This window comes from Pempheris klunzingeri, chromosome 18, assembly GCF_042242105.1.
Source record: "Pempheris klunzingeri isolate RE-2024b chromosome 18, fPemKlu1.hap1, whole genome shotgun sequence".
NCBI lineage: Eukaryota > Metazoa > Chordata > Actinopteri > Acropomatiformes > Pempheridae > Pempheris > Pempheris klunzingeri.
Window position 1 is genome coordinate 17,339,071 of NC_092029.1, and position 22,716 is coordinate 17,361,786.

General features: G+C 41.8%; 1 protein-coding gene across 1 annotated transcript; it reads left to right on the forward strand.

Annotated features, from left to right (window-relative positions):
• The first annotated feature begins 1,105 nt into the window (after nucleotides 1–1,105).
• LOC139217743 (kinesin-like protein KIF3C) lies at nucleotides 1,106–21,704 on the forward strand. Its single transcript, XM_070849170.1, has 8 exons — nucleotides 1,106–2,509; nucleotides 16,029–16,130; nucleotides 16,482–16,604; nucleotides 18,778–18,896; nucleotides 19,783–19,899; nucleotides 20,163–20,271; nucleotides 20,673–20,818; nucleotides 21,452–21,704. The coding sequence occupies exons 1-8, from the start codon at nucleotides 1,106–1,108 to the stop codon at nucleotides 21,537–21,539; spliced, it is 2,208 nt and encodes a 735-aa protein (XP_070705271.1). The 3' UTR covers nucleotides 21,540–21,704.
• Nucleotides 21,705–22,716: the final 1,012 nt, after the last annotated feature.

Genomic DNA, 22,716 nt, shown 5'->3' on the forward strand with positions numbered 1-22,716 from the left:
AACAGTGCTTTGAAAATATAAAGTTTTCACCCAACAAATCCATTTTAAAGTATTCAGCCAAAATATGCAACATCACTTGTATTTTATCACATCACCCGGTTATTGTTACTATTATACAATGACTGTACAGCTTATGATGCTTCGTGAGCACCAGTACAGTTTTTTTTCAAACTGTCTTCTGTCTTTTTGTGTAATTATCAGAATGGAGAAGAGGGTCATTCTCAAAGATTAAAAAGATATATATATATATATATATATATATATATATGAATAAATGTCTCCTATAGCGGGAGCATCAACAGTGTAAATTGATTATAACCATAAAGACCAAGTGGTCAAACAGTGTGACCGGTTGAGGAGTTGGTGGCAGTCTTGGACAAGAATCCGCGCTACAGTTAGACGAACTCCATTTCCCATGCTCCTTTGGTCCGCTCCGCAGTGATGTGGGGTGTGGTGGTTAAATGACTGAATGCGAGTGTGTGTATGTGTGTGTGTGTGTGTGTGTGTAAGTCTCCCAGTGCGTGTGTGTGTGTGTGTGTGTGTGTGTGTGTGTGTGTGTGTGTGTGTCACGTACAGGAGGGGGGATCTGTCTCTCCGCACAGACCGAGACCCGCAAATCCACCTCGGAGCATCAGTGATCGGAGGACGGGAGGATGCGGACAGCGGTCTGGAGCGGGTCTACCGGGCGTGTTAAATCAGGACGACATGAGTGTGATATCTGAACGTTTTCATTGTTGGATCTTCCTTCACCGAGTGAATCTGGACGTGTAGCGGACTGCAATGGAGCGTCGATCCAACGCGTGAGAGCCGCTGACCGTCTGTCTGTTCGTTAGCTGATATTACAGACAATACGGAGAGGAAAGTAGCCATTAGACATAGTGGCATTCCATCATTTATGGTGGTGATTGTGTAATTAGGTACTGTAGCTATTTTCCTTTATGATATGATCAAGGAGCCATACTGAATTTGTTATTAATGGTTGAAAAATTAATGGTTGCACAGTTCACAGACGACGGGAGGCTGATTAAAGGCATCATATCGTTTTTTTCATTTACATCGTATTAATTGCCCTTTTGTTGTCCACAACAAGAAACAGAAGCCAGTCATGTCAAAGAATAAAAGCAGTGAGTCGGTGAAGGTGGTGGTTCGCTGCCGGCCTCTGAACCGGAAAGAGGAGTCCAGTGGGCCTCCAGGGGGCATCGTGCAGATGGACCTGCGGCTCGGACAGGTGATCCTCAGAAACCCCCGTGCACCAGCCAGCGAGCCCCAGAAAACGTTCACTTTCGATGCCGTTTACGATGCAAACTCCAAACAGCGAGACCTTTACGATGAGAGCGTGCGGCCGCTCATTGATTCAGTGCTTGCAGGGTTCAATGGCACTATATTTGCATACGGGCAGACCGGAACAGGGAAGACGTACACCATGCAGGGGGCGTGGATGGACCCAGAGAAACGGGGTGTGATCCCCAACTCTTTCGACCACATCTTCACACACATCTCCCGCTCCCAGTCCGATAAGCAGTACCTAGTGCGGGCGTCCTACCTCGAGATCTATCTGGAGGAGGTTCGGGATCTCCTCGATCCCAACCACGGCAGCGCCAGAGCCTTGGAGCTCCGGGAGAGTCCGGACAGAGGGGTGTATGTGCGCGACCTCACTTCGTGTGTTTGCAAGAGCATCAAGGAAATTGAGGAGGTGATGAATGTGGGCAATCAGGCGAGGGCGGTTGGGGCGACAGACATGAACGAGCACTCGTCCAGGTCCCATGCCTTGTTCCTGATCACCGTGGAGTGCAGCCAGCCTGGGCCAGATGGGAGGAAACACATCCGGGTTGGTCGCCTCAACCTAGTGGATCTGGCTGGCAGCGAGCGCCAAGCCAAGACAGGCGTTCAGGGCGAGCGCCTGAAGGAGGCCGCCAAGATCAACCTTTCCTTGTCAGCGCTGGGGAACGTGATCTCGGCGCTGGCCGATGGCCGCAGCAGCCATGTGCCGTACCGGGACTCCAAGCTGACTAGACTGTTGCAGGATTCTTTGGGCGGGAATGCAAAGACAGTCATGGTCGCCACCTTAGGCCCGGCCCCCCAGCACTACGACGAGACCCTCACCACCCTCCGTTACGCCAACCGGGCCAAGAACATTCAGAACCAGCCCAGAGTCAACGAGGATCCCAAGGATGCTCTCCTGCGCGAGTTTCAGAACGAGATCGCTCGCCTCAGGGCCCAGCTCAGCTGCAGGAAGTGGAGGAGCAAACAGAAGAAGGAGCAGGTGGACGGTGAGGGCTGGGAGAGGAACGGGGATGAAGAGACAGACGGTGAGGAGGAGGTGGAGAAGGAGGCGGAGGAGTATGTGAAGCTGGAGGAGCAGCGGCTGGAGAGGGAGAAGGAGGCCATCAGAGAAGACCAATTCCTGTTGGCTGAGGAGAAGCAGAGGCTCCTGGGAGAGAAAGAGAGGATGATGGGAGATCTGAGGAAGGAGCAAGAAGCCACGGAGCAACTGACCGCCAAGTACAAAGTGAGTCTGTAGCTTCATTCATTCATTCATTCTTGTCAAAAATAGACAAACTACAAAATATAAATGGATTCAAAGGTCACAAAAACACAGTTTAAGACAAAACAAATAAACATGCAGGACAAACACACCACCACTGCTCTAATGTGAATAATCTGAATGACACTGAAGGTCACTTAATTAGAAAAACACTAACTTCAGCTCCACGTTCTCAATGAACCAGACCCTCATGGGTTTATCTACCTTTCTTTTTCACACTCACAGTCCACACAACTCAGGAAATCAGATTAAGGACATGTGGTCTGTTGGATTATCTTGTGTGATAATCTGGTGAGCTGTTAGCAAGGTACATTATGGACAGTAACACTGGGAGCTTCATATCTAATTATGTCTCACTTTGTGAGTGTGTTATATGGGTGCATCATAGAAATCAGATGTACAGTACAGGTGTTAGTGAAGAAAGTCTCTACATTAAAGGGGCCTTCCACCAACTGAGTCAGTACTTTTATAAAGGTGAAGTACTTGTAGGAGACAGATTTTGAAGAAATGGTCAAAATCGATGCAGCAGGAGCTGAGATATCTCAACTTTTAGTCCTTAATCAGGTTCAGCGGTTGATCCAAACACTAGGTCCTACATTTCCCATAATGCCACTCATCCATTGTTAGCCTCCATACCCCATATTGTTGACATCATAACCCTGATGAGAACATTTTTGCACAGAAATGAGTTTCTGTATTTATTTTAAATGAAAGTACTGATATAGAGGAAATTATATGATTGCTGCCAATAAGCTTAGCTGCTTCCACTTTAGGGTCTTGATCACCCTGTTGGCTTTTATTTTGCCAGCACCTTACCATAGCACACTATGGTCTGTAGATGTTTTACACAGCTATTCTGGGTCCAAAAACAATCCCACTGCCTTGTTGTGCCTGAGACTCACACAACCCTGTGACAAATGCAAATGTAGGTATTATTTTATAAAACCATACATAAAGAAAGGCGTGTGTTTTAGAGTTGGTGGAAGGCTGATCGTGCAGCACAGAGTGAGATGTCTCGACCATGCTCCACATAACCTCTTTTGCTCTTCAGTCTAAACAGGTTACGTATTAGCAAGCAAACACTAGTGAATTCAATTAACGACACAGCAGCTACACCTGCATCCTGTATCACAAAGGGGCCTGGAAACATGGAGTCATGATCCCTACAGGATCCTGACATGGACAAAAATACTGAGTGACAAATAATAAAGAGCATTTTGCTGTTCCAGGCTTTCCATTTCCCATTAAAACAGAGCTTGTTGAGTTTCAGTAGAATAGAAAGCAGAAAATACTCACAGTATAGTGTGACGTATACTGTATAATGATTCCAGGACTTATTTATAGACTTATTTATTTATAGACTAGTACCACAGATTTCTTTTCTATTTTAGATATGTGATTATATTGTCGACATTCCGATTGGTTGAATATCGTTAGTAAACACATAACTAAGATGTGAATCACAAACAGCTGCTGCAGTTCCATCGACTGGTGCTATGTGTGTTTTTGTGCCTGCTGCCCTTCCTCCACAGTATGGACGAGTACCACTGTAGCTTAAAATGTCAGTTCTCTCTGTGGCCTATTCACACACGCAGGCAGCAATCAAAGACTGAGTCAGAGCTGCATTAATTACTTGCTCTGATTCATGGGCCATATCCAGCCAATAAGTCACCCATGCACAATGACTGAGTGACTGCAGTCTATGAGACCTTCCAGCCCACAGCGCGGACCATCAAACATGAGACACTACTGGATCGGCTTACCGAGCCTGAGGCCCCAGTGTGAGGAAATGATAGAGGGAAAAAGATATTTTCAGTGTCATGGGAACAATAGAAGGGCACGTTGAGGTTGTACAGAAAAGAAAATTCCTCACTTGTATCATCATTTTGTGTTTGGTGATGATTTGTGTACTTTAGGAGCACTTATATTTTTGTTGTTCCCATTTTTCTCTCAAACTACTAGAGCGCCTTTAACCTGAGCCTGATTGTTCAGCTGTGTAGGTGATATCAGGGAAGTGTAATAGCAGAGAGAGATTTTCCAGTTTAGAAAAGGTTACATCTATACCCATGTCTGAAAACACAGCATGCATTGTGGCTGCATTACAGTCTGGTCTGTTGAACCTGTTGTCAGTGGAATAATGGATCTGTTTCTTCCATTTATGGCCAAATGGTTAAGACTGATAGGCCTTTCAAAAAATAAGGACAAATAATATTTATATTATTGATACTGATGTACAGCATATCACAATGATGCAAAGTAATGCACTCACATGTAAAAGACAATTTCACATGTGTGTAAGAAAAGTAATTTACTTGATTGAAATTTGTTTGAAAACTCTGTGTATTAGTGTTAAATGTCAAATGCAAATTTGTGGCCTCTGATATACTGGGGTGGCTGTGGCTCAGAGGTAGAGTCGTCCAAAAATCGGAAGGTTGGCTGTTCGATGCCCAGCTCCTCTGAGTCAGCATGTCGAAGTGTCCTTGGGCAAGACACCGAACCCCAACTTGTTCCTGAAATATAGCTTCAGTGTGTGAAAGAATAGTCTCCTCCAACTCCTGTATGAATGATGGGTGAATGGGTGAGTGAGGATGTAATGTAAAAGTGCTTTGACTTGTCGAAATGACTAGAAAGGTGCTGTACAAATACAGACAGACCATTTACCATACTGAATGTATACATTCTAGTCTGGTTCTGGTTCTACTGAATTCTGCTCAGTAGCAACACTTCCATTATCTTCCAGTGTGGCATTACATTTTTGCCATTTGACCAATAATCATTTGGAATGAGCGAAAGGGTGCTACAAAATTTGCATCTAGAAATGCAAAGTATAGTGTAAGCTGTTTTTTGATAGTGCTGCGTGTTTGATAGGGACTTTTCCTTTATTTCAATACATCTCCTTCATTAAGTGTACTTATGTAAAGGATTCATTAGGTTTGGAACAGATTTTAGGTTGTCTTGTTTGGGTTATATATTTTATTTTCTGTCTGTCTTTTGTTCTCATTTGTTCTATGAATGCTTAGACTAGTGTGTTATGTGTGAGTTGCTTATGATGGGCACTTGGTGATGGGTTGAAAAGGGTCAGTCTTTAAGTTAAATGAACATCTGTGCGTTTTACGTACCTCTGCTTAAGATACCTTCACCCCAATAAGAACTTTTTGTGCCCAGAAATGATTTTGCCAAGAAAACAGTGCTAAAATGTTTTAGAGGATTTAAGATATATACATGTCCAGCATAAAGTGAACTTATGGGAAGGTTTCACTTGGTTTGGAGTGAATTAGTGGAAAAAAGCCAAAATGATTGTCAATAGTTATGTATTTGTAATTTGTTTTATATAATTAATGTAACATACAGACAACAGAAAAGGTCTAAAAATCAAATATTTGCCAACCTACAGCACACTCATTTTTAGTGTTTAAGCAGCTTAAGCACTCTCTTGTTTTTGCCTCCTTTTCAGGATGTGGGAAAGTCCCGTGAGACAGAGCTAATGTATATCCTGCTTTCATGTATGCTCTTGTGTGAGGGAGCTCATATTTCTTCCTACTGCGTCCTCAACAATGTTTTGTGCTAAACCGTTTAAAATCTGCGATCATGCAGCGTAATTCAGGCGGTCTTTGACGCTACGTGTGTTTAATGCTGACTGGGTGGCTACTGAGTGATGTCAGAACAGAGAATCAGCAAAAGTCCCCCTCCTCTGCCCCCCCGAGGAGGAAGATGATGAAGGAGAAGAAATATTTCCTGCCTTTGATGCATCAGTCTGTTGCTGTTGGTTTAGAGGGGTTTTCATGCGAGATACAAGTTAATTTGTTTGTTCCAAGATGCAAACATTTAATGTTTAAGTCTGGTGATTTTGTTCATTTTTCTTATTGTCAACAAATCCCATTACAGACCAACTCTAAAAGAGAACTGAAGTATTTTCATTGTCACCAAAACCTGATATTTCTTATTCCTCTATGCTTATGTCTTATGCCATAAGCTCAACTCGGCTCAACTATACCCTATATGACTACTTGCTATTGTTATCAGGTAGTTTGATTTCCACTGCAACCCATCAGTGTAGCCAGGATTCAGCTGATCGCCATAGCGACACCATGTGAAACTTCTGTCACACTGTCGTCAACACAGGAAAAAAAACAGGAACAATGAAGGCAGTAATGTGCCTTTATATACTGATAAACCATAACCTACACTCTACCTAACCTCTCCTTGTGACCTGCCTGGGTTCACTGGGTAATTCTGGGTGATATTTTGTTTTTATGCCCATTATACCCAAATGTTGACCTGACATTGCGTCATGCCAAGATATTTCCAGGTACAAGAGAGTGAAACTTGGCAGACTGTACAAACAGAAGCTTGAATAAACAAGCAGCCAAACCACATTATCAGGAATGGAGGAAAGTAGATGATGAGATAACGCTAATGGGAGGATCATGAAGTAACTCAGTAATGCAATAACCTGCTCTGAGCCTGGTGCATTGATGGCATTGATCAGACAAGGAGGATTCTGTGGCAGCTGGTGCAATAACTGGCAAGAGGAATCAGTCACACGACTCAGAGACGGAATCTTAAATCAAGACAGTCTTTACTTGCAAAAGGTGAACTGGGAGGCAGTCACAAGATAAGGCAATCCAGCAAGGAGAAGCCAAAGATGAGGTCCAGGAAAACTGGCATAGACTAAAAACACTAGGAGAACAAGACAGTTGTTATCAAGACAAGGCTGGAAAAAGATGATCTGGCACTGAGAGAGCCTATTATGTGTTGTTATTGGCTAGTGTGTTAATATGCTGGTTTGTTGATACCCTGCATTTGATGTCTTAATTGTAAGGAGAAATTATTGTGCTCATCTTTATGTGATGGGTAAATTTAACCTATATGTGCCTTATTAGTGGCCATAAACCATAAAATATAGTATATCAGTCTGCAGTTTATTTCTTTGGCTGCATTGTATCATAATGCAATGTTTTGCTTTGATACCGATGTGGAGGTTTGATCGTTATGTATTAGTTATGTATGCTTACATAAAGCAATTAGGCCTACACGCTTGCAGCTAGGACTGCTTCTTTGCAGTAAGAGCCGGAGTCATTCCTCTCTTTGAGGCAAGCGCCACCCCCTCGACCCTGAAAGCCATGGTATGGTTCACACACTGAGAGAGAACACACACAATAAATACCTCGGGGAGGGAAGGATAATGAGGGGCAGGTGAAACTAATCATGGAGGGAGGAGATCACGCAGGGGGACACACACGAGTGAGAGGTGTGTCTAACATGAGAGAGGAGGTGACTAGATCAAAATCAAAAAGGGAAATGATGAATGAAAGACATGAAATAGTGAAAAACATACAGTAGGAAGCAGGACAGAACAGATTCAATGGAAGATTTTTTTTAAAAACAGCTATTTAGATTTTAGATTTAGATTTTAGGGCATCTTTTAGCCAGAAATGTCAGCTATCAGTTTTTCCTGCTTTATAATTTTTGTCTTACAGTATATGATTATGAAGATTTTGGGGGTTTAGCAACAGAAGATTAACCACCAGTAAAAATAATCATGAGTTTCAAACCTAGAACAGCTGAGGTGGTGTAATCACAGAAAATTGTCTTCATCACATGATAATAGTTGATAACAGTAAGTTTCTTAAACACAGGTAGTTTTTTTGTTCCAGTATTTCCTGTTACCCAACTTAACACGATTATAAATAGTAAATAAAGTTTTCAGCTCGTAAAAATATTTGTACAGCATGTCAACATTGTGATTCAGGCAGATCAATCAGCCAGCTCTAACTGACTCTGGCCCAGCTTTGCTTTGGTTGGCTGACACTGATACTCGCCCACCAATCAGAGAATGTGGCCCGCAGGTTCCATTTTTCCTCTCTGCTCTGATATCCAGTGAGACAGAGGTTGCTAGGCAGAGAGTCAAACGGGGAGAGAGAGAGAGAGAGAGAGACAGAGAGAGAGACACTGGAAACATGGTGGAAATTATAGATAACATCAGATCGAAACAGAACCTCTTCTCCCCTTTCCTCTCCCTCTCACCCACGGAAACAGGCACACACGACAAATGGAAGTAGGTCAGGAACCAACCTTGTGAGAGTATGTTGAGTCAGCTGGTGTTTCTGCAGGGCGCCATTAGCTAACTGGCCTCCAAGGTGCAGCGCTCCATCTGTGGATTGTGTCGTTATGACGGTGCAACTGTTAGTGTAGCTGTTGTCTCTTCTCCTGGAAGTGCCACCAGCTCTAATGCACACGGGTAAATACCTTAAATAAGGGAAGTACATGTACACCACCTCCTTTACCTTTTTGCTCATCAACGTGCTGTCAAACCATAAATTGTAGTTGTTTCCTGATTTACTTTGTGGGTGTTTAGCAATTAAGAAAGCCAAGTGTTTCTCTCAGGGATTCATAGGAGACCAGTAATTTTCCTTCTTCAGTACATTTCAGTAACATCACAATATTTCTCGTGTGTCAGAAATTAAATTTACACTCCAGCTTTTGCTCTGTTCACTTTGGCATCCTTTGACCTAACACATGAATAAGCGAAGTGTGTCTTTCAACAGTGTCTGTGCTCTTATGAGACAGACAGGTATCAGTGCAGTCACTGTGGAGAGCTTCATGTTGAGCAGCAGGTTCTCATGACGAGGCTGCTGTGTCCGTCCCTCGTGTGGACTTTTCTGGGTCACAACTATAACGTCTGTACTGTCTCTGGCCATTCCACGTCAAATATCTCTTTCATTCTGTCTCTTTCCATTAAGACTTGAAATGTCTTAAAGCGATCTGAACTTTAGACCCTGAAACATGCTTTTATCTTGTAACTTACTTACATCCAGGTCATATTCTGTCTCTCTTTGAAGTCTGAGAAGGCATTTTTTCCATCTTCTCGGAGAAACAGCACAGTAAATAGGTCAGTTTCGTGCATCTTAAATTAAAAGTCTGAAGTTACTGTTTAAAAATATCACTGTTGCAAATTTGAATCAAACTGTAGAATTTTATGCCTCATTTATTTTAACAGAAAAGCTATATTAGCACAGACATCTCTCAGGAGTGTGAATCTAAACTAATCCAATCTAAACTGAGACTGAAAATAAAAACAACTCCATGGCATGCTGCCCAGATAAAGTCTGCTTGTGGGAAACGCCAAGCTATTTCTCTCCGATTCTTTTGATCTTGTGCTTTATTTTGTAAGGAGTCTAACATAGATTATGCTGCTGCAGGGCAGACGGAGGAGGGTAACCTGGCCCGGAGCACGATCATAATTGAATCTTTCAGATGGGAAACAAATAGGCTACATACTTTCTTTTTTTTTTTCTAAACCATGAATGCATCCTGCAGTCTTCACTGTCTATTGTTATCAACATTGACTGTGCATTAAAGTCTTTTCCTGCCAGCTGAAGTTCAGCCAATAGGAGTACATCAACAACAATGCCCATTGCCTCATGGGAAATATCGTCAGCGTAACACACAAACTGTACATGCACGTACACACACTGTGCTTACATATCAGCTTTCCACATGTACCGTAGACATCCATTTGAGCATGCAGAATGCATTTTACACACACACATACACACACACACACACACATAGCATTATGGACAGTATGACTGCTTCCTGTTTATATAGCTGCTTTCCTGTCCAGTTAGAGTAGGAAAAGTCTGGGCAGAGAGACAGGCTTGTGTGTGTGTGTGTGTGTGTGTGTGTGTGTGTGTGTGTGTACATTAACAAACAGAGAGAGCTCATCGCTGTTCTCCATCTTTCAAGCATGGAAGGCTGCGTCCCTGAAATATTGATGAATTAACTCTGTGTGTGTCCATGCGTTTTTGTATGTGTGTGTGTGTGTGTGTGTGTGTGTGTGTGTGTGTGTGTGTGTGTGTGTGTGTGTGTGTTGTTGTGTCCACATGATTGGAGTGTGTATGTGTGTGTGCATGCTCATCCAGTCATGGGATCGGAGGAAAAGCAGAGCCTTTTCATAAACAGCACACACTCCTCTGTCTGTCATACATGCAGACAAACAAGCAGAGAGAGGCAGAGAAATGTCTGCACGTAAAACTAAAATATTAAATGTGTTTATCTTTTATGGCACAGACTGAGAGAGTGGAAATGACCAGTAACCACTGTAGCCTCGTAAAATATACAAAGCAATTATGAAAACATCTGAATTATTAATTTACCCATTTTTAAATAAGCTGTGTTAAGACTTTTAAGTATGAAATTATGAAACCACAGACACCGAACAGTGGTCTCTCATGACTTAATGTGGCATTGTCTTGATCCATCCGGCCGCCCCGGCGTCACAGTGTTTGTGGACTTTGCAGCTTCGTAACAAAGTCACTATTTCCTCCTTTGCTCATGACACACAAAGGCTTTGTCACTTGAACATAAATAGAACATTCTTTCAGCGCTTTTGCTGAAACAGCTGATGCTGTCTAGAATTTCAACAAACGTGACATTTTCACCAAATACGTAGATTGTAAACGGTTCACTGGAGGATGAAATCTTCACAAACACAATACGTCTTGAGTTGAAAAATAAAAGAGGATTCACTGTGACTTTATCCTTTTAGAAATATACTACTCTGACATACATATCTGCACGCATTTTGCTGCGACTAATTCGAACAGACAGCAAAATAATTCATAATAGAAAAAGGACTTTTTTTTGTCTACGTCATTTGTGTCTATGTTCCATTTTATTCTAGCAGGACAAAGGATGTTTTATCTGGGGTTTCTGGTCCTATGTTGAGATCTGCTGATTGCTTGTCACTTACTGGATCTCCCTCGTGTGTTCGGTAGATGCAGGAGATGACTGACAGGGAGTGAAGGGTAATAAGGTTTCAGGCTTTAAGTTGCGGCTCCTTAAGTGGTGGTAGCATCGACCAGCACTGATTTTCATGCTGTCTTTCATGCTCACTGTATCTTGTCTTTTTACTTTCCCCCCGTCTTTCTCTTCTGTCTCTTCCCAACAATCTTTCTGTCTCTCTGCTGCACACATGAGAGCTGTTGTAGTCACATTGTATTTATAACCCAGTGGCTCCCAGCGGGCCCCGGCCTCGCCGTGATTGGCTGGCTGATGCGGATGAGCTAGCTCAATATGCAACCCATTCTCCTCACTTTCCCATCAGGACATGGATCAGTCACAGACAAAAGAATTTGAGCACGCACTTATGGGCAGATTATACGCACACGCACAAATATGCAGGCTGGCACACACATGCACTCACAAGATCCAGGAAAAGTGTGATGCTTTTATAAATGCTTCAGTGTTTCCTTTTTCAGAGCTCGTACTGCAGATTCTGCAGCCCAGAAAATATTTATCATCCAGCTATATCTGATGTTGTACCAATAATGTGTGTTATTCTAAAAAAAGCAAGAGCGCTAATGGTGTAAGTACACGTGTTGTATATAGATATGCCTCACTTAAAGGATAACTCCAGCATTTTTAAATGTGGGCCCTATTTTTACATGTTTTGGGTTTGAAATAACTGGTAGGTACAATAAGATTTGGTCCAGTAGATCACCTCAGCTGTGAATGTGCCACTGTGGCTATATTGTACATCTTTACAGCAACCTTGCCCATCGCAGTACAGTGGGGTCCAAAAGTCTGGACCACATTGGAAATGATATTTTTTAAATGTATTTTTTATATATACTAATATTTGACATTTTGTACATTATAAAGTTGGTTAATGTGGCCTCCGCCTTTAGGACCCTACTGATACATCCACTAAAAGTGCTTGTTGTTGCCACTGATAGGCTCATTTTGTTATTTTAAAGTCTGACAACATTACAGAAAGTATCCCTATAGAGATTTGTTTAATCAGAAATAGCAGTTATATTGGTTAGTTCAAAGCTACCAGACTCCATTGACAAAAACGGTAATTTTACCTCACAGAAAACGGGACTTGCTAATGTAGTTGCTGTGACTTTGGTGTTTTAACATGTTCTGGTCCTAAATAACCCTTTAAAATACTAAAGTCACGGAATAACACGAATAAACGGATGAAAACAGCTGCAGAATGGCCCCCTAAAGGCCCCTTGAACGATTATATTACAGTTATTGGAGCTTGTTTGCTCCCAGTTCACAGCTGCCGGCTGAGGCAATCTACTGGAACAATTTCAAAACTTTTTTGTACCTACCAGTCAATTTCAAACTCAAAATATGTAAAAATAGGGCCAAGGTTTAAAAATACTGGAGTTATCCTTTAATAATCGCCACACCACAACCATACTGCGCTGTAAATACAACGATGGAGCACAACGCTTGCATGTTTCACTCTGTCTTTGTAATAAAAATCAAGCTACGAATTTCTAAGCATCCAACTTTTTTAGAGATAAGATCATTTCAAAAAGAAAGAAATGTACTTTTAGATAGAACCTGCAACTTTAGTGCAGGAAGATGCAGGCAATATGGTTGAAGTGTTTGTTTGTACCACAGCAGTTAAGATTACAGTTTTTGCCACACTATGGAAAACAACTAATAACATCACAGCTGTTTATAACAGAATTTTTGACAGCGGCCATGTGGGAAAATAGACTTTAGAACTGCTAAAATCTACTTTATCGATCAGGCAAACTGAGGGACAGCCAGGACAATATTTGAGCGTGTGCCAAGAAGCAGGAAGGTTTATGATTACATGATGAACAAACTGAAGCTTCACTGTGACCTTTAGAGAACATCAGACATCCTGACTGCCTCTGAGTGTGAGTGTGTTTGCGTGAGTGTGTGTGTGACTGAAACCTCAGTCTGCACAGAAATAGGATAATGAGTCGAATGACAAGTCGTCTCTCATGTGATTGAAGGTCATTTAGACTCACAGAGTCATCACTCCTCTCCTCCTCTTCCTCCACCTCCTCTCATGTATTCCTCTCATCTTCACCTCGGTAACATCAGCTCAGATGTGACACAGCTCGACCCAGACGTGGAAAACATGTCGTGCTTTGAAAGCTGCCTCAGGTGCCCGTGACTCTGCGGCTGCAGTACATTTCTTGATTAAGTCAATTTTCTTCTAGAGCATGAACTCAAATGTGAAATGAAGTCAGAGCGGGACCACACTTGAGACCGAAAGTTTATTTGAGAGCTCGGAAACAGCTGTTCACAAAAACATCTCACCACATGATACATTTAGCAGCTTTTCTGTAGTTTTCAGTCACATTACATGATCTTCCTCAGCAGATGGAGTTTGCCTATTTCTTATGGAAATATAAAGCACTTAAAGGGCTTCTCCTCTGTGTTGGCTAAAAATAATATATGGAAACAGCTGATCCACATTTTGAAATGTAAAATTTGAACATTGCATGTGTTGCAAAGACTTTACATTTCAAGCAGCAGTTTTGTTTAAAAGTGACCAATTGGCTAGTTGATATTACATTTTTACAGTTGTGTCGAGTTTACAAATACTAGTTTTACTAACTTAATATAAATGGAATACATTCTTCAGATAGGTACAGAGATTATTTTGTATTATTTTTGTATTTATATTGTTTTTTTCATGAATTTAATTTCCACCTAATAACACAAAAATGCTGACATAAAGGTTTTGACAGAGTATGATGTTCAACCTTCCCCTGAATCTGTCTCTGGGGGAAAAAACATTGCAGTTCTTTGTTTGAGGCCGAACCCCAAACTAAAATACAGAGCTAGCAAGCTGTTTTCAGGATTACCGTGGGATGATCTACAGTGTAACAAAACACTGATTCATTTTAATTGGATGTTGCTGCGTTGGAGAATTGGTGTAATTGGGGTTTTGACACAGTTTCACATACAACATCGAATTAAGTGTTAACTGCCAAGCTGTTCATCTAAGTCCGTGCATAACCCACATTATAGAGGCCTGCATGTAGAGGATATGTGCTGCAACCAGCCTATCGGGGGGAAGAGACATGGGACGCATGAGAGAGAAAAGCCCTGACATGAATCAGCCCTATAATGAAGCTGAAAGAATATGACAAAACACAAAGAGCAGTCACACACACACACACACACACACACACAGAGAACACACACAGAACACAAAGACAGCTCAAAACAAAGAGGCTTTCTGTAAAGACCTGCTACAGACGCATCCTCTCTGAAGGAATCCACTGTACTCTGCATGTTTTTGAGTGTGTGTTTTTGTGTATATGTGTGTGTCGCTCATAGAATCAAGTGGACAGTGTGTTATGTGGTAGTAATAAAGAATGTATAGGCTGCACACAACTGACACACACACACACACACACACACACACACACTATCTTCTGTCTTTTTGTGTAAAGTCCCGAGAGAGGAATGTGGCCAATACAAAATGGCCGTGGCTAATGCTTGCCCTTCTCTGGCCCCTTTTTCCTCGTCTTTTCTCCTCCTCCTTTTTACATTTTTCTTCTTCTCCTCTCTTTTTCTCTCCCTACCCTGTTTCTTGTCTCTGCCCTCAGGACAGAAAATGCATGATCATGTGTGTGTGTGCGATTCACCTTTAGCACAGATTGTATTACTGTGGCCCGGGGGCTGTTAATCTCCATAGTAACCAAAGATGCTATAACCAGGAGCATGAAATGATAATGATTCTTCATCAGGGTACAAACACATATATTGAATCAAATCTGCAGCTTAGGTTTTCCATTCAGTAAGGTAGAAATAAAACCAAGCCAAATACGCTGTAACATATTATGTAGTGTACTTGCATTGAGACGTTATATAAACGTTATTATAAAAAGCAATAAGACTCACTCTGCACCGAAGTGATAACCAGACAACATTAGACTAGACATTTTGTTGAGGTCGGCTGATTGATGTCTGAAGTCTGAAGCGCTACAAAGTTTCAGCTGAGCTCAGCCTGTTGTGGCGCAGCGTCATCATGTGGACGTTAAGCTGCCGACCACCAGCTCCGTCTGCCTCATCAGCACAATGTCTGCACGCACAAACACTCACAAAGATTTAACTGTTAGGTGTCCAGATGAACTCAGGTCGACCTCAAGACAGACAAGAAAGATCCTTCACTACTCAGGAATGAGCTGTAACCCAGTACAGTATGAGCATTCATCTCATGGTCCGAACACATTTCGACAATTATGACTTATCTACTGTAACATCACTACTACTGTTCATTCAAAGCTGGAGTGCCACACACACACTCACACACACACACACACACACACACACACACACATAAATATACAGTACATCTGTTACATTCAAGCTTTTACCAAATTAGTGCACACGATGATGATTAAGCCCATCACTGCCAGGTAAATGTCTGTATTTCACAGTATGCTATGATATTATATCACCATATTACAGTGGTGGAAAAACCTAAGAAGCATCCAAGAAAAGTCTCTGATGCTCCTGATGACAAAGAAACTCATTATGAAGAAATAATTAAATGAAACTCATAAAATCAGCTTAGGACATGAGCATGCATCGACAGCGTTTGTGTAATTACTTTGTCACTGTAGCTGTAGCTGTTCTTCGCAGGTTCTTCGTCGTAAATATCAATCCAAATATTCTCCTGTGTTTTCAGGCGATGGAGAGCAAGCTGCTGGTTGGTGGAAAGAACATCATCGATCACACCAATGAGCAGCAGAAGATGCTGGAGATGAAAAGGCAGGAGATTGCTGAGCAGGTAAATCAGTGTGTCATTGTATGTAGAGTATATTATAATGTGTATATACTATATATAAGGTAAATAATTCATTACATACACATTTCTAACATCATGCTAAAACTGCATTTTACTGTTAGATACTACTGACAAGTAAAAGTTAAAGGATATGATTTTCTTTTTCTTTTTTCTTCAAAAATAGATGGTTGACAACTATGTAAATCTACGTCTTCCTATGCTGTCAACCATCAGCAGAACTTTAGAGTTGAGGTTCATTTGCTAAATACAATTTTAAAGAATAGCAAAACAACCACAGACAACGCAGGGAGACGCTGTTGAACTGAAGGGTGACCTGTAAATGAATGCTTTCAGACACGTAGCGAGAGGGAGATACAGCAGCAGATGTTGGTCCGGGACGAAGAGACTGTGGAGCTGAGGGAGACTTTCACTTCTCTGCAACAGGAAGTGGAGGCCAAGACCAAGAAACTCAAGAAGGTAAAAAAAAAAAAAAAGAACAGGCACACAGTATCTGCATGTGTACACAAATACACATACAGTAAGACATTAACACATGCTCCAAATGCACGCAACAGAAGAATGAAGACACACACACACACACACACACACACACACACACACATAAAAACCTTTCTTTTTTGTTCCTAATGTCAGTATATCCCTCTTTACCCTTTGACCCCTGACCCCTGACCTGGATCCTAATGACCCCCCTGACTCGGACACGTGCTCCGTCCGGACACAAACTTAAATCTCAGTACCTCAAGGTTTGTCCTGCCGTCCCCTCCTCTTTGCTGGGCCTTTCCGTCACTCCCAATCACTTTACCTTGGGCCTCTTCACGCTTTCCATGCTAACCTCTTCAATCTGTTTTCTCTTCCTTGTGAAAATGCTAAGGATCTCCCAATAACTCACTCCTAAACCGCTCAGTGCAAACCCTAAAACAACACTCCGAACCCTGTAAACCCCTCCCTGCTCCTCTCGCTTCGCGACCCGTTGCACGGCCAGCAGGACTAACCCAGAGCAACCCATTGTGTGTGTGGATGACAATGTGATTAATGATCCTGTGTTGATCTTTCCTCTCCCGATACCGCGGCACGTGTGTCATCCACCCCACTCTCACTGCATGGTGCCGTCTCTGAGGAACAGAAGGAGGATAAAGATTAGAAGTTTTCACACTGTGATTTCAGAGCCGGTCGGTTTTTGACAGTGAAAAACTGCTGAGCTTTTCCCAGTTGGAAAGGAGTGGTTGATAATGGTCAGGGAGCACCTCTTAAGCTTGATGTATAGTTGTGCATTAAGGGTTTCTTTACAGCAGACTGCAGGCTATGCCATAACTGATGTGCACTTCCTCAAAAATGTAACTACACAAAATGCCATGCAGATAGCACAAGAACTGTGATTGGTCAGCTTGGACTGATTGTGCTTTTTCCTGCAAGTTCCCAATGAGGAAGGAGATTGTTGATAGAGAGTAAGACATTAAAGGTACCCTGTGGAGTTTTTCTGACCTCTACTTGTGCTGTGGAGCAATGTTTTTATGAGTGGGTCCAAATTTACTAATCCACTGATGTGACAGTATGTACCAGCAATGGTAGAGAATCAATCAATCAATCAACCAATCAATAAATCTTTATTTATATAGCGCCAATTCATAACAGCGTTATCTCAAGACCCGTAAAGAGCAGGTCTACACCAAGCTCTTTAATGAAGAGGGAGACCCAACGAGTCAGGAATTCAAAAGAAGAGAAGAAGACTGTTAGCTAGTAAACGTGGTTGGAAATACACTCAACATGTTTGCTAGAGCTCAATGGTACAAACGATGCGCTTTGGTGAGAAACAGAAATATTTGTTTACAAGAAAACTCCATAGGCTCCTTTTCAGTAATATTTCAATAATGACACCTAGCAAAGCTATCACCACTGCTGCTTGCCACTATCACTGCTCGCTATCACAGAAAATTAAAGAACAGAAAAACAGCAATTGGGCACAAATAGTCTCCTATTCAGTAAAAAAACAAGTAAAACAAGGTGGAACATGTAACTGAAATCCTGTGCTGTCGGTATCTGATTAACCCTTTTCGTCGAGTATAAATCTTGTTTAAGTTCTATTAAACTTTTACTCAAAACTACAAGAATCACCTTCTCACAGGCAAAGCTTGAGCACTTGCACCCATGTTTTCAGTTGATGATAAAGAAATGTGTTTGTGCACAGAAGCATATATGGAATTCCCTTTAAATACCTGATTTCACTGTATTTTATTTATTTATTTTTTTGTACTCACTACTCCCGCCACATCATAGAGTGTTTGTGAGTTTGTGAGGTGCTGTATCATCTTTCAGGCTAACTGCACCAGGGCTAAAGTTAGGATTAGCCTACTTGTTTAAAGCCCATGCAGTCAAAGAATGAACAGTGTGAAAGCTCAGGAGCTCAGCAGGAATGTGCCAGAGAGAGAGGGAGGGCTGCCATGTTGCCGTGCTCTTATTGGCTGCCCTTTTCTCCAGGCACCAGTGCCTCCAGTACTGTTGCTATGGGCAACCAAGCTGCAGCGCGTCGGAGACCAGTTCATCAGCTACAACACTGCACTGGGTGACATCTCTCCTCCTCACTCTCTCTGCTTGTCTCTCCCTCTCTCTCTCTCCCTCTCCACCCTCGTAGCTGTACGCCAAGCTCCAGTGCATCAAAGCGGAGATCCAGGACGTGAACGACGAGCACGTGAGGAGCCGACAGGAGCTGGAACAAACTCAGAACGAGCTCACCAGAGAGCTCAAGTTCAAGTGAGTCGAACAGACATCCAGAGGAGTCAGCAGAATCAGTAAATATACCTGGATGGTTCAGTAAACCCACAGCAGACACATACATGCTTTTTCATTATTCCAAATGCTGAGATGCTATAGAACACATAGAAAACTTCAAAAATTCCATTATTTATTTGCATTATTGCAAATATGATGAATTGTATTACATATACAGTATATCTATTTCTCTGATGGAAATGAAAAATGTTTGACTTTTTACAGAGCTGACTTTTTATTCACAAATGAACGCCTCTTCACATTTTGGTGTAGTTTGATCAGTGAGCATCACCTGCCAGTGGGCATTCAGACCAAAAACAATCCTGAGTTAAATAACGAAAGGGGTTGCTGTAGTTGGGGCATTTTGCTTCAAGTACCATTGTGACAATGAAAAACAAAATTCCAGGAAGTCCAGTTCGATTAACACATGCGTGAGTTTGAGGGCCCATTAGAAGTCTCAAATACTATGAGACAAGATCTAAACCTTCCCCCCAGTTTGAGAACCACCGGTCTAACATACAATGAAGATTTTGTCTGAACTTGAACTAAAGGGCCAAACCAAACCATGAAAACCAACCCCAGATCAAAAGTACACAAAAGTATGTAGGCAGGGTTGTCCACATACTTTTGGCCACATAGTCTATTTCAAAATGTAGGATGTAGATGATCCTCACCGACATTTCACATATCAGTGCAGTATTGCTCAGTATAAATTAAAATGTTGATTATCTTTGTGTAAAATAATTCTTCTATAAATCCTTCCATTCTACGTAACTCTGAAGACTTCATTATGAGCCTTTCTAATCCATTTGTTTCTGATGGGACCTCAGACTAAACCTTTGTGTTGCTATGTGTTCTGTTCATGCAGGTATCTGATTATAGAGAACTTCATTCCACCGGAGGAGAAGAATAAGATCATGAACAGACTGACCTTTGACCCCGAGGAGGATCAGTGGAAGTTTCAGCCTCTTGTTCCTGCTGAAAGGTCGGTGTGGGTTTTAGAGATTTGGATATTCCCATTTGGTGGAAATAAAGGACCCAGAGTGTATATAATTTGACTCAGGTTTGTGACCTTTTGACCCCTGTGCTCTCTGTTTCACTCGCTCTACTTCTCTTGTCTCTTTCCTGTCACCCCCCCCCACCCTCAGTAAAGCAGAGAAGCCTTTAATAGCAGAGCAGGGAAAGCTTTGGCCTTTTCATCATTGATTTCTAGCTGATTTCTTTTTTTGCTTCTCTCCATCTATTCAGTAAATCCTCGCAGATGAAGAAAAGGCCAGCATCTGCAGTTGGATACAAACGACCCATAAGCCAATATGCCAGGGTTGCCATAGCAATGGGAGCTCACTCCAGATACAGGGTAAGTGTGTGTTTGTGTGTGTGTGTGTGTGAGTAGTTTTGTTGTGGTTGCTGTGAACAGGAAAAAACAATGTTGTAGTCTTACTTTATGCTAATAAAAAATGTGGATAAAACCTTTGTTTTACATTGCCAACATGTAAAATAATTTATAGAGCATTTTTCAATCTTGAAAGTTTGGTAAATATATTTCAGTGGCCGGACGTTAGCAACAGTAACCGATTGTACGTCATGTTAATCTGTGAAAATTAAATAAGAGTGATCCAGAAAATGTGCTATTATTTGCCACAGCTCACTTTGTGTCTTTGTGTGTGTGTGTGTGTGTGTGTGTGTGCGTGTCTGTGTCTCTCTGTGTGTGTGTGTGTGTGTGTGTGTGTGTGTGTGTGTGTGTGTGTGTGTGTGCAGGCTGAGAATATCATGTTTCTGGAGCTGGACATGACTCCTCCGAACACCGCCTCACTGGATCGTTCAGCAGAGGCAGAGCCGAACCAAAGTCACTCTGTGGACAGCTCGCCCACCAAAGACAGAGGCGTCCGCAAGTCTCAATCCTGGTGAGTCTGAGCTTAAACCAGAACCTGACTGATGATGTATCAGCAGGCTGATACTATCTCATCACACATGACGCACTGCTCCATATGTTGAATATAATATATATATTGTTTCATCCGCTCAAAGACAACACACTTCACATAACTGATCATTAATCATTTAAAAAACCAATTAAGGGAGCAAAAATGTTCATGCTGACTTCATGTGTTTATATGTTGTCTTTTGCGTGTGGTTTCTCTTATAAGGTAACATGTTTCCACCCACACTCTTTTTTATTTCTTTCCTGTGTTTGTATCAATCTGTGCGAAATGAACCAACTAATCATCATGATTATGTCAAAAATGTTGTATCGTTACTCTCGAATACAACTTTTGCATGTGGGAAACCTGCTTTTACTGGCCTGTATCTGACTGGTTTAAATGGTTTAGAGTCAGTGCATCTCTAAATTGGATTATTAGGATTAGCCACACCCTTTCTAGACGGTCCTAATCTGATGGTTTATCTCTCATTTGCTCAGCAGCCTGTAATCTCAGTGTTGCCGGATAATCTTTTTAACCTGCGTCTATGTAAAAGCAGAGATTATACATTATCCATATTTTAATTTTAATTTCTGCTACTTCTTGCTTTCTTTGCAGGTGCCAGACCCCAAAATCCATCACGTCCTCCTCTTCTAATGTTTCCTTGGCAGCGTGTCACACTGCCACACCAATGGCGGCACAGTAAAGCTTTAGCGAAGAGGTTTATTTGTTTTTTTTGTAATTTATTTATTTTATTCCTCTGCCTCTTTTTTGGCCAGTGATCCTCTGAAAACACATCACTACCTATGCTGAATCCAGATGGGTGATAAACTACATATGGAGTTAACAGATAGATAGTCGTTAACAAGGAAATGATCTTCTGACAGGAAACTAAATGACCCGCTGAACCTCAGAAACTCTGTAAAACACCACTTCCTCCTGTTCATCAGAACCCTTTCTTCTTCCTTGCATGAGCGTCAGATCATCCTCTTTAACAACTGGATGCAGTGCTGTACTGCCCAGACTGTGTGTGTGTGTGTGTGTGTGTGTAGACAGTATGATTGCTTGTTTCTAAATGTGACCAATACAGATCTGAAACTGCTTGAATCCCCTGTAAGATATCAGTGTAAATATTTCATGGTTTGGGGGGTTTTTCGGGGCAGGTTTGGGCTGTTTTCTGTGTAAAAGTGGAGAAACTTGGATGAGAAATGTCCGTGTTGGCTTTTGGAGTAGAAAATAATGATGTAACATGTGTTTTTGGTCAGATGAGGTACTCTGAAACCTGGATGATGACCTTTATCACATTTGTTGTCGCACGTTATTCCTCCGCCCCTCCACAGTGTCTAATTTAAAAGCAATGCCTTAAAATAATCTCATTAAAATGAAAATTGTGAGGCAAGTCACGCATCTAAAAATCATAGCTGAGCAATGGGAAAAACAGATGGCTCTTAAAATCATGAATCAGGATGCCGTAAATATTTTTCTGGTCAAAAGTGTTCACAATGGTATCATAGAAACAACACTGCAGTCCTTATTGAGTATAACAGATCATTCTTAGTAGGGCTTGGTAATAAAAAGTGATGATACATGTACCAATAGCAGTACCCTTAAAGTGAAGCCTATACCAGTGGAGGACCTCATTAGATAACTCTAATCTTCATGCTTGATGAGGTGCATCATGCTTTTTAACATTTTGGTGCACCTCAGCACGTTGAACTGCCAACTCTGTCACACACTCTGCGCTCGACTTCACCACCACAGGCTGTATCTGTCAAATGCAGTTATTGTTTGGCTGGAGAAGTTTCAGTACTATTTGGTACTGGGTTATTTTGAGAACCGATGCTCAGCCCGAATCCGAAAAGCCGTGGAAATCTTAACTTGAG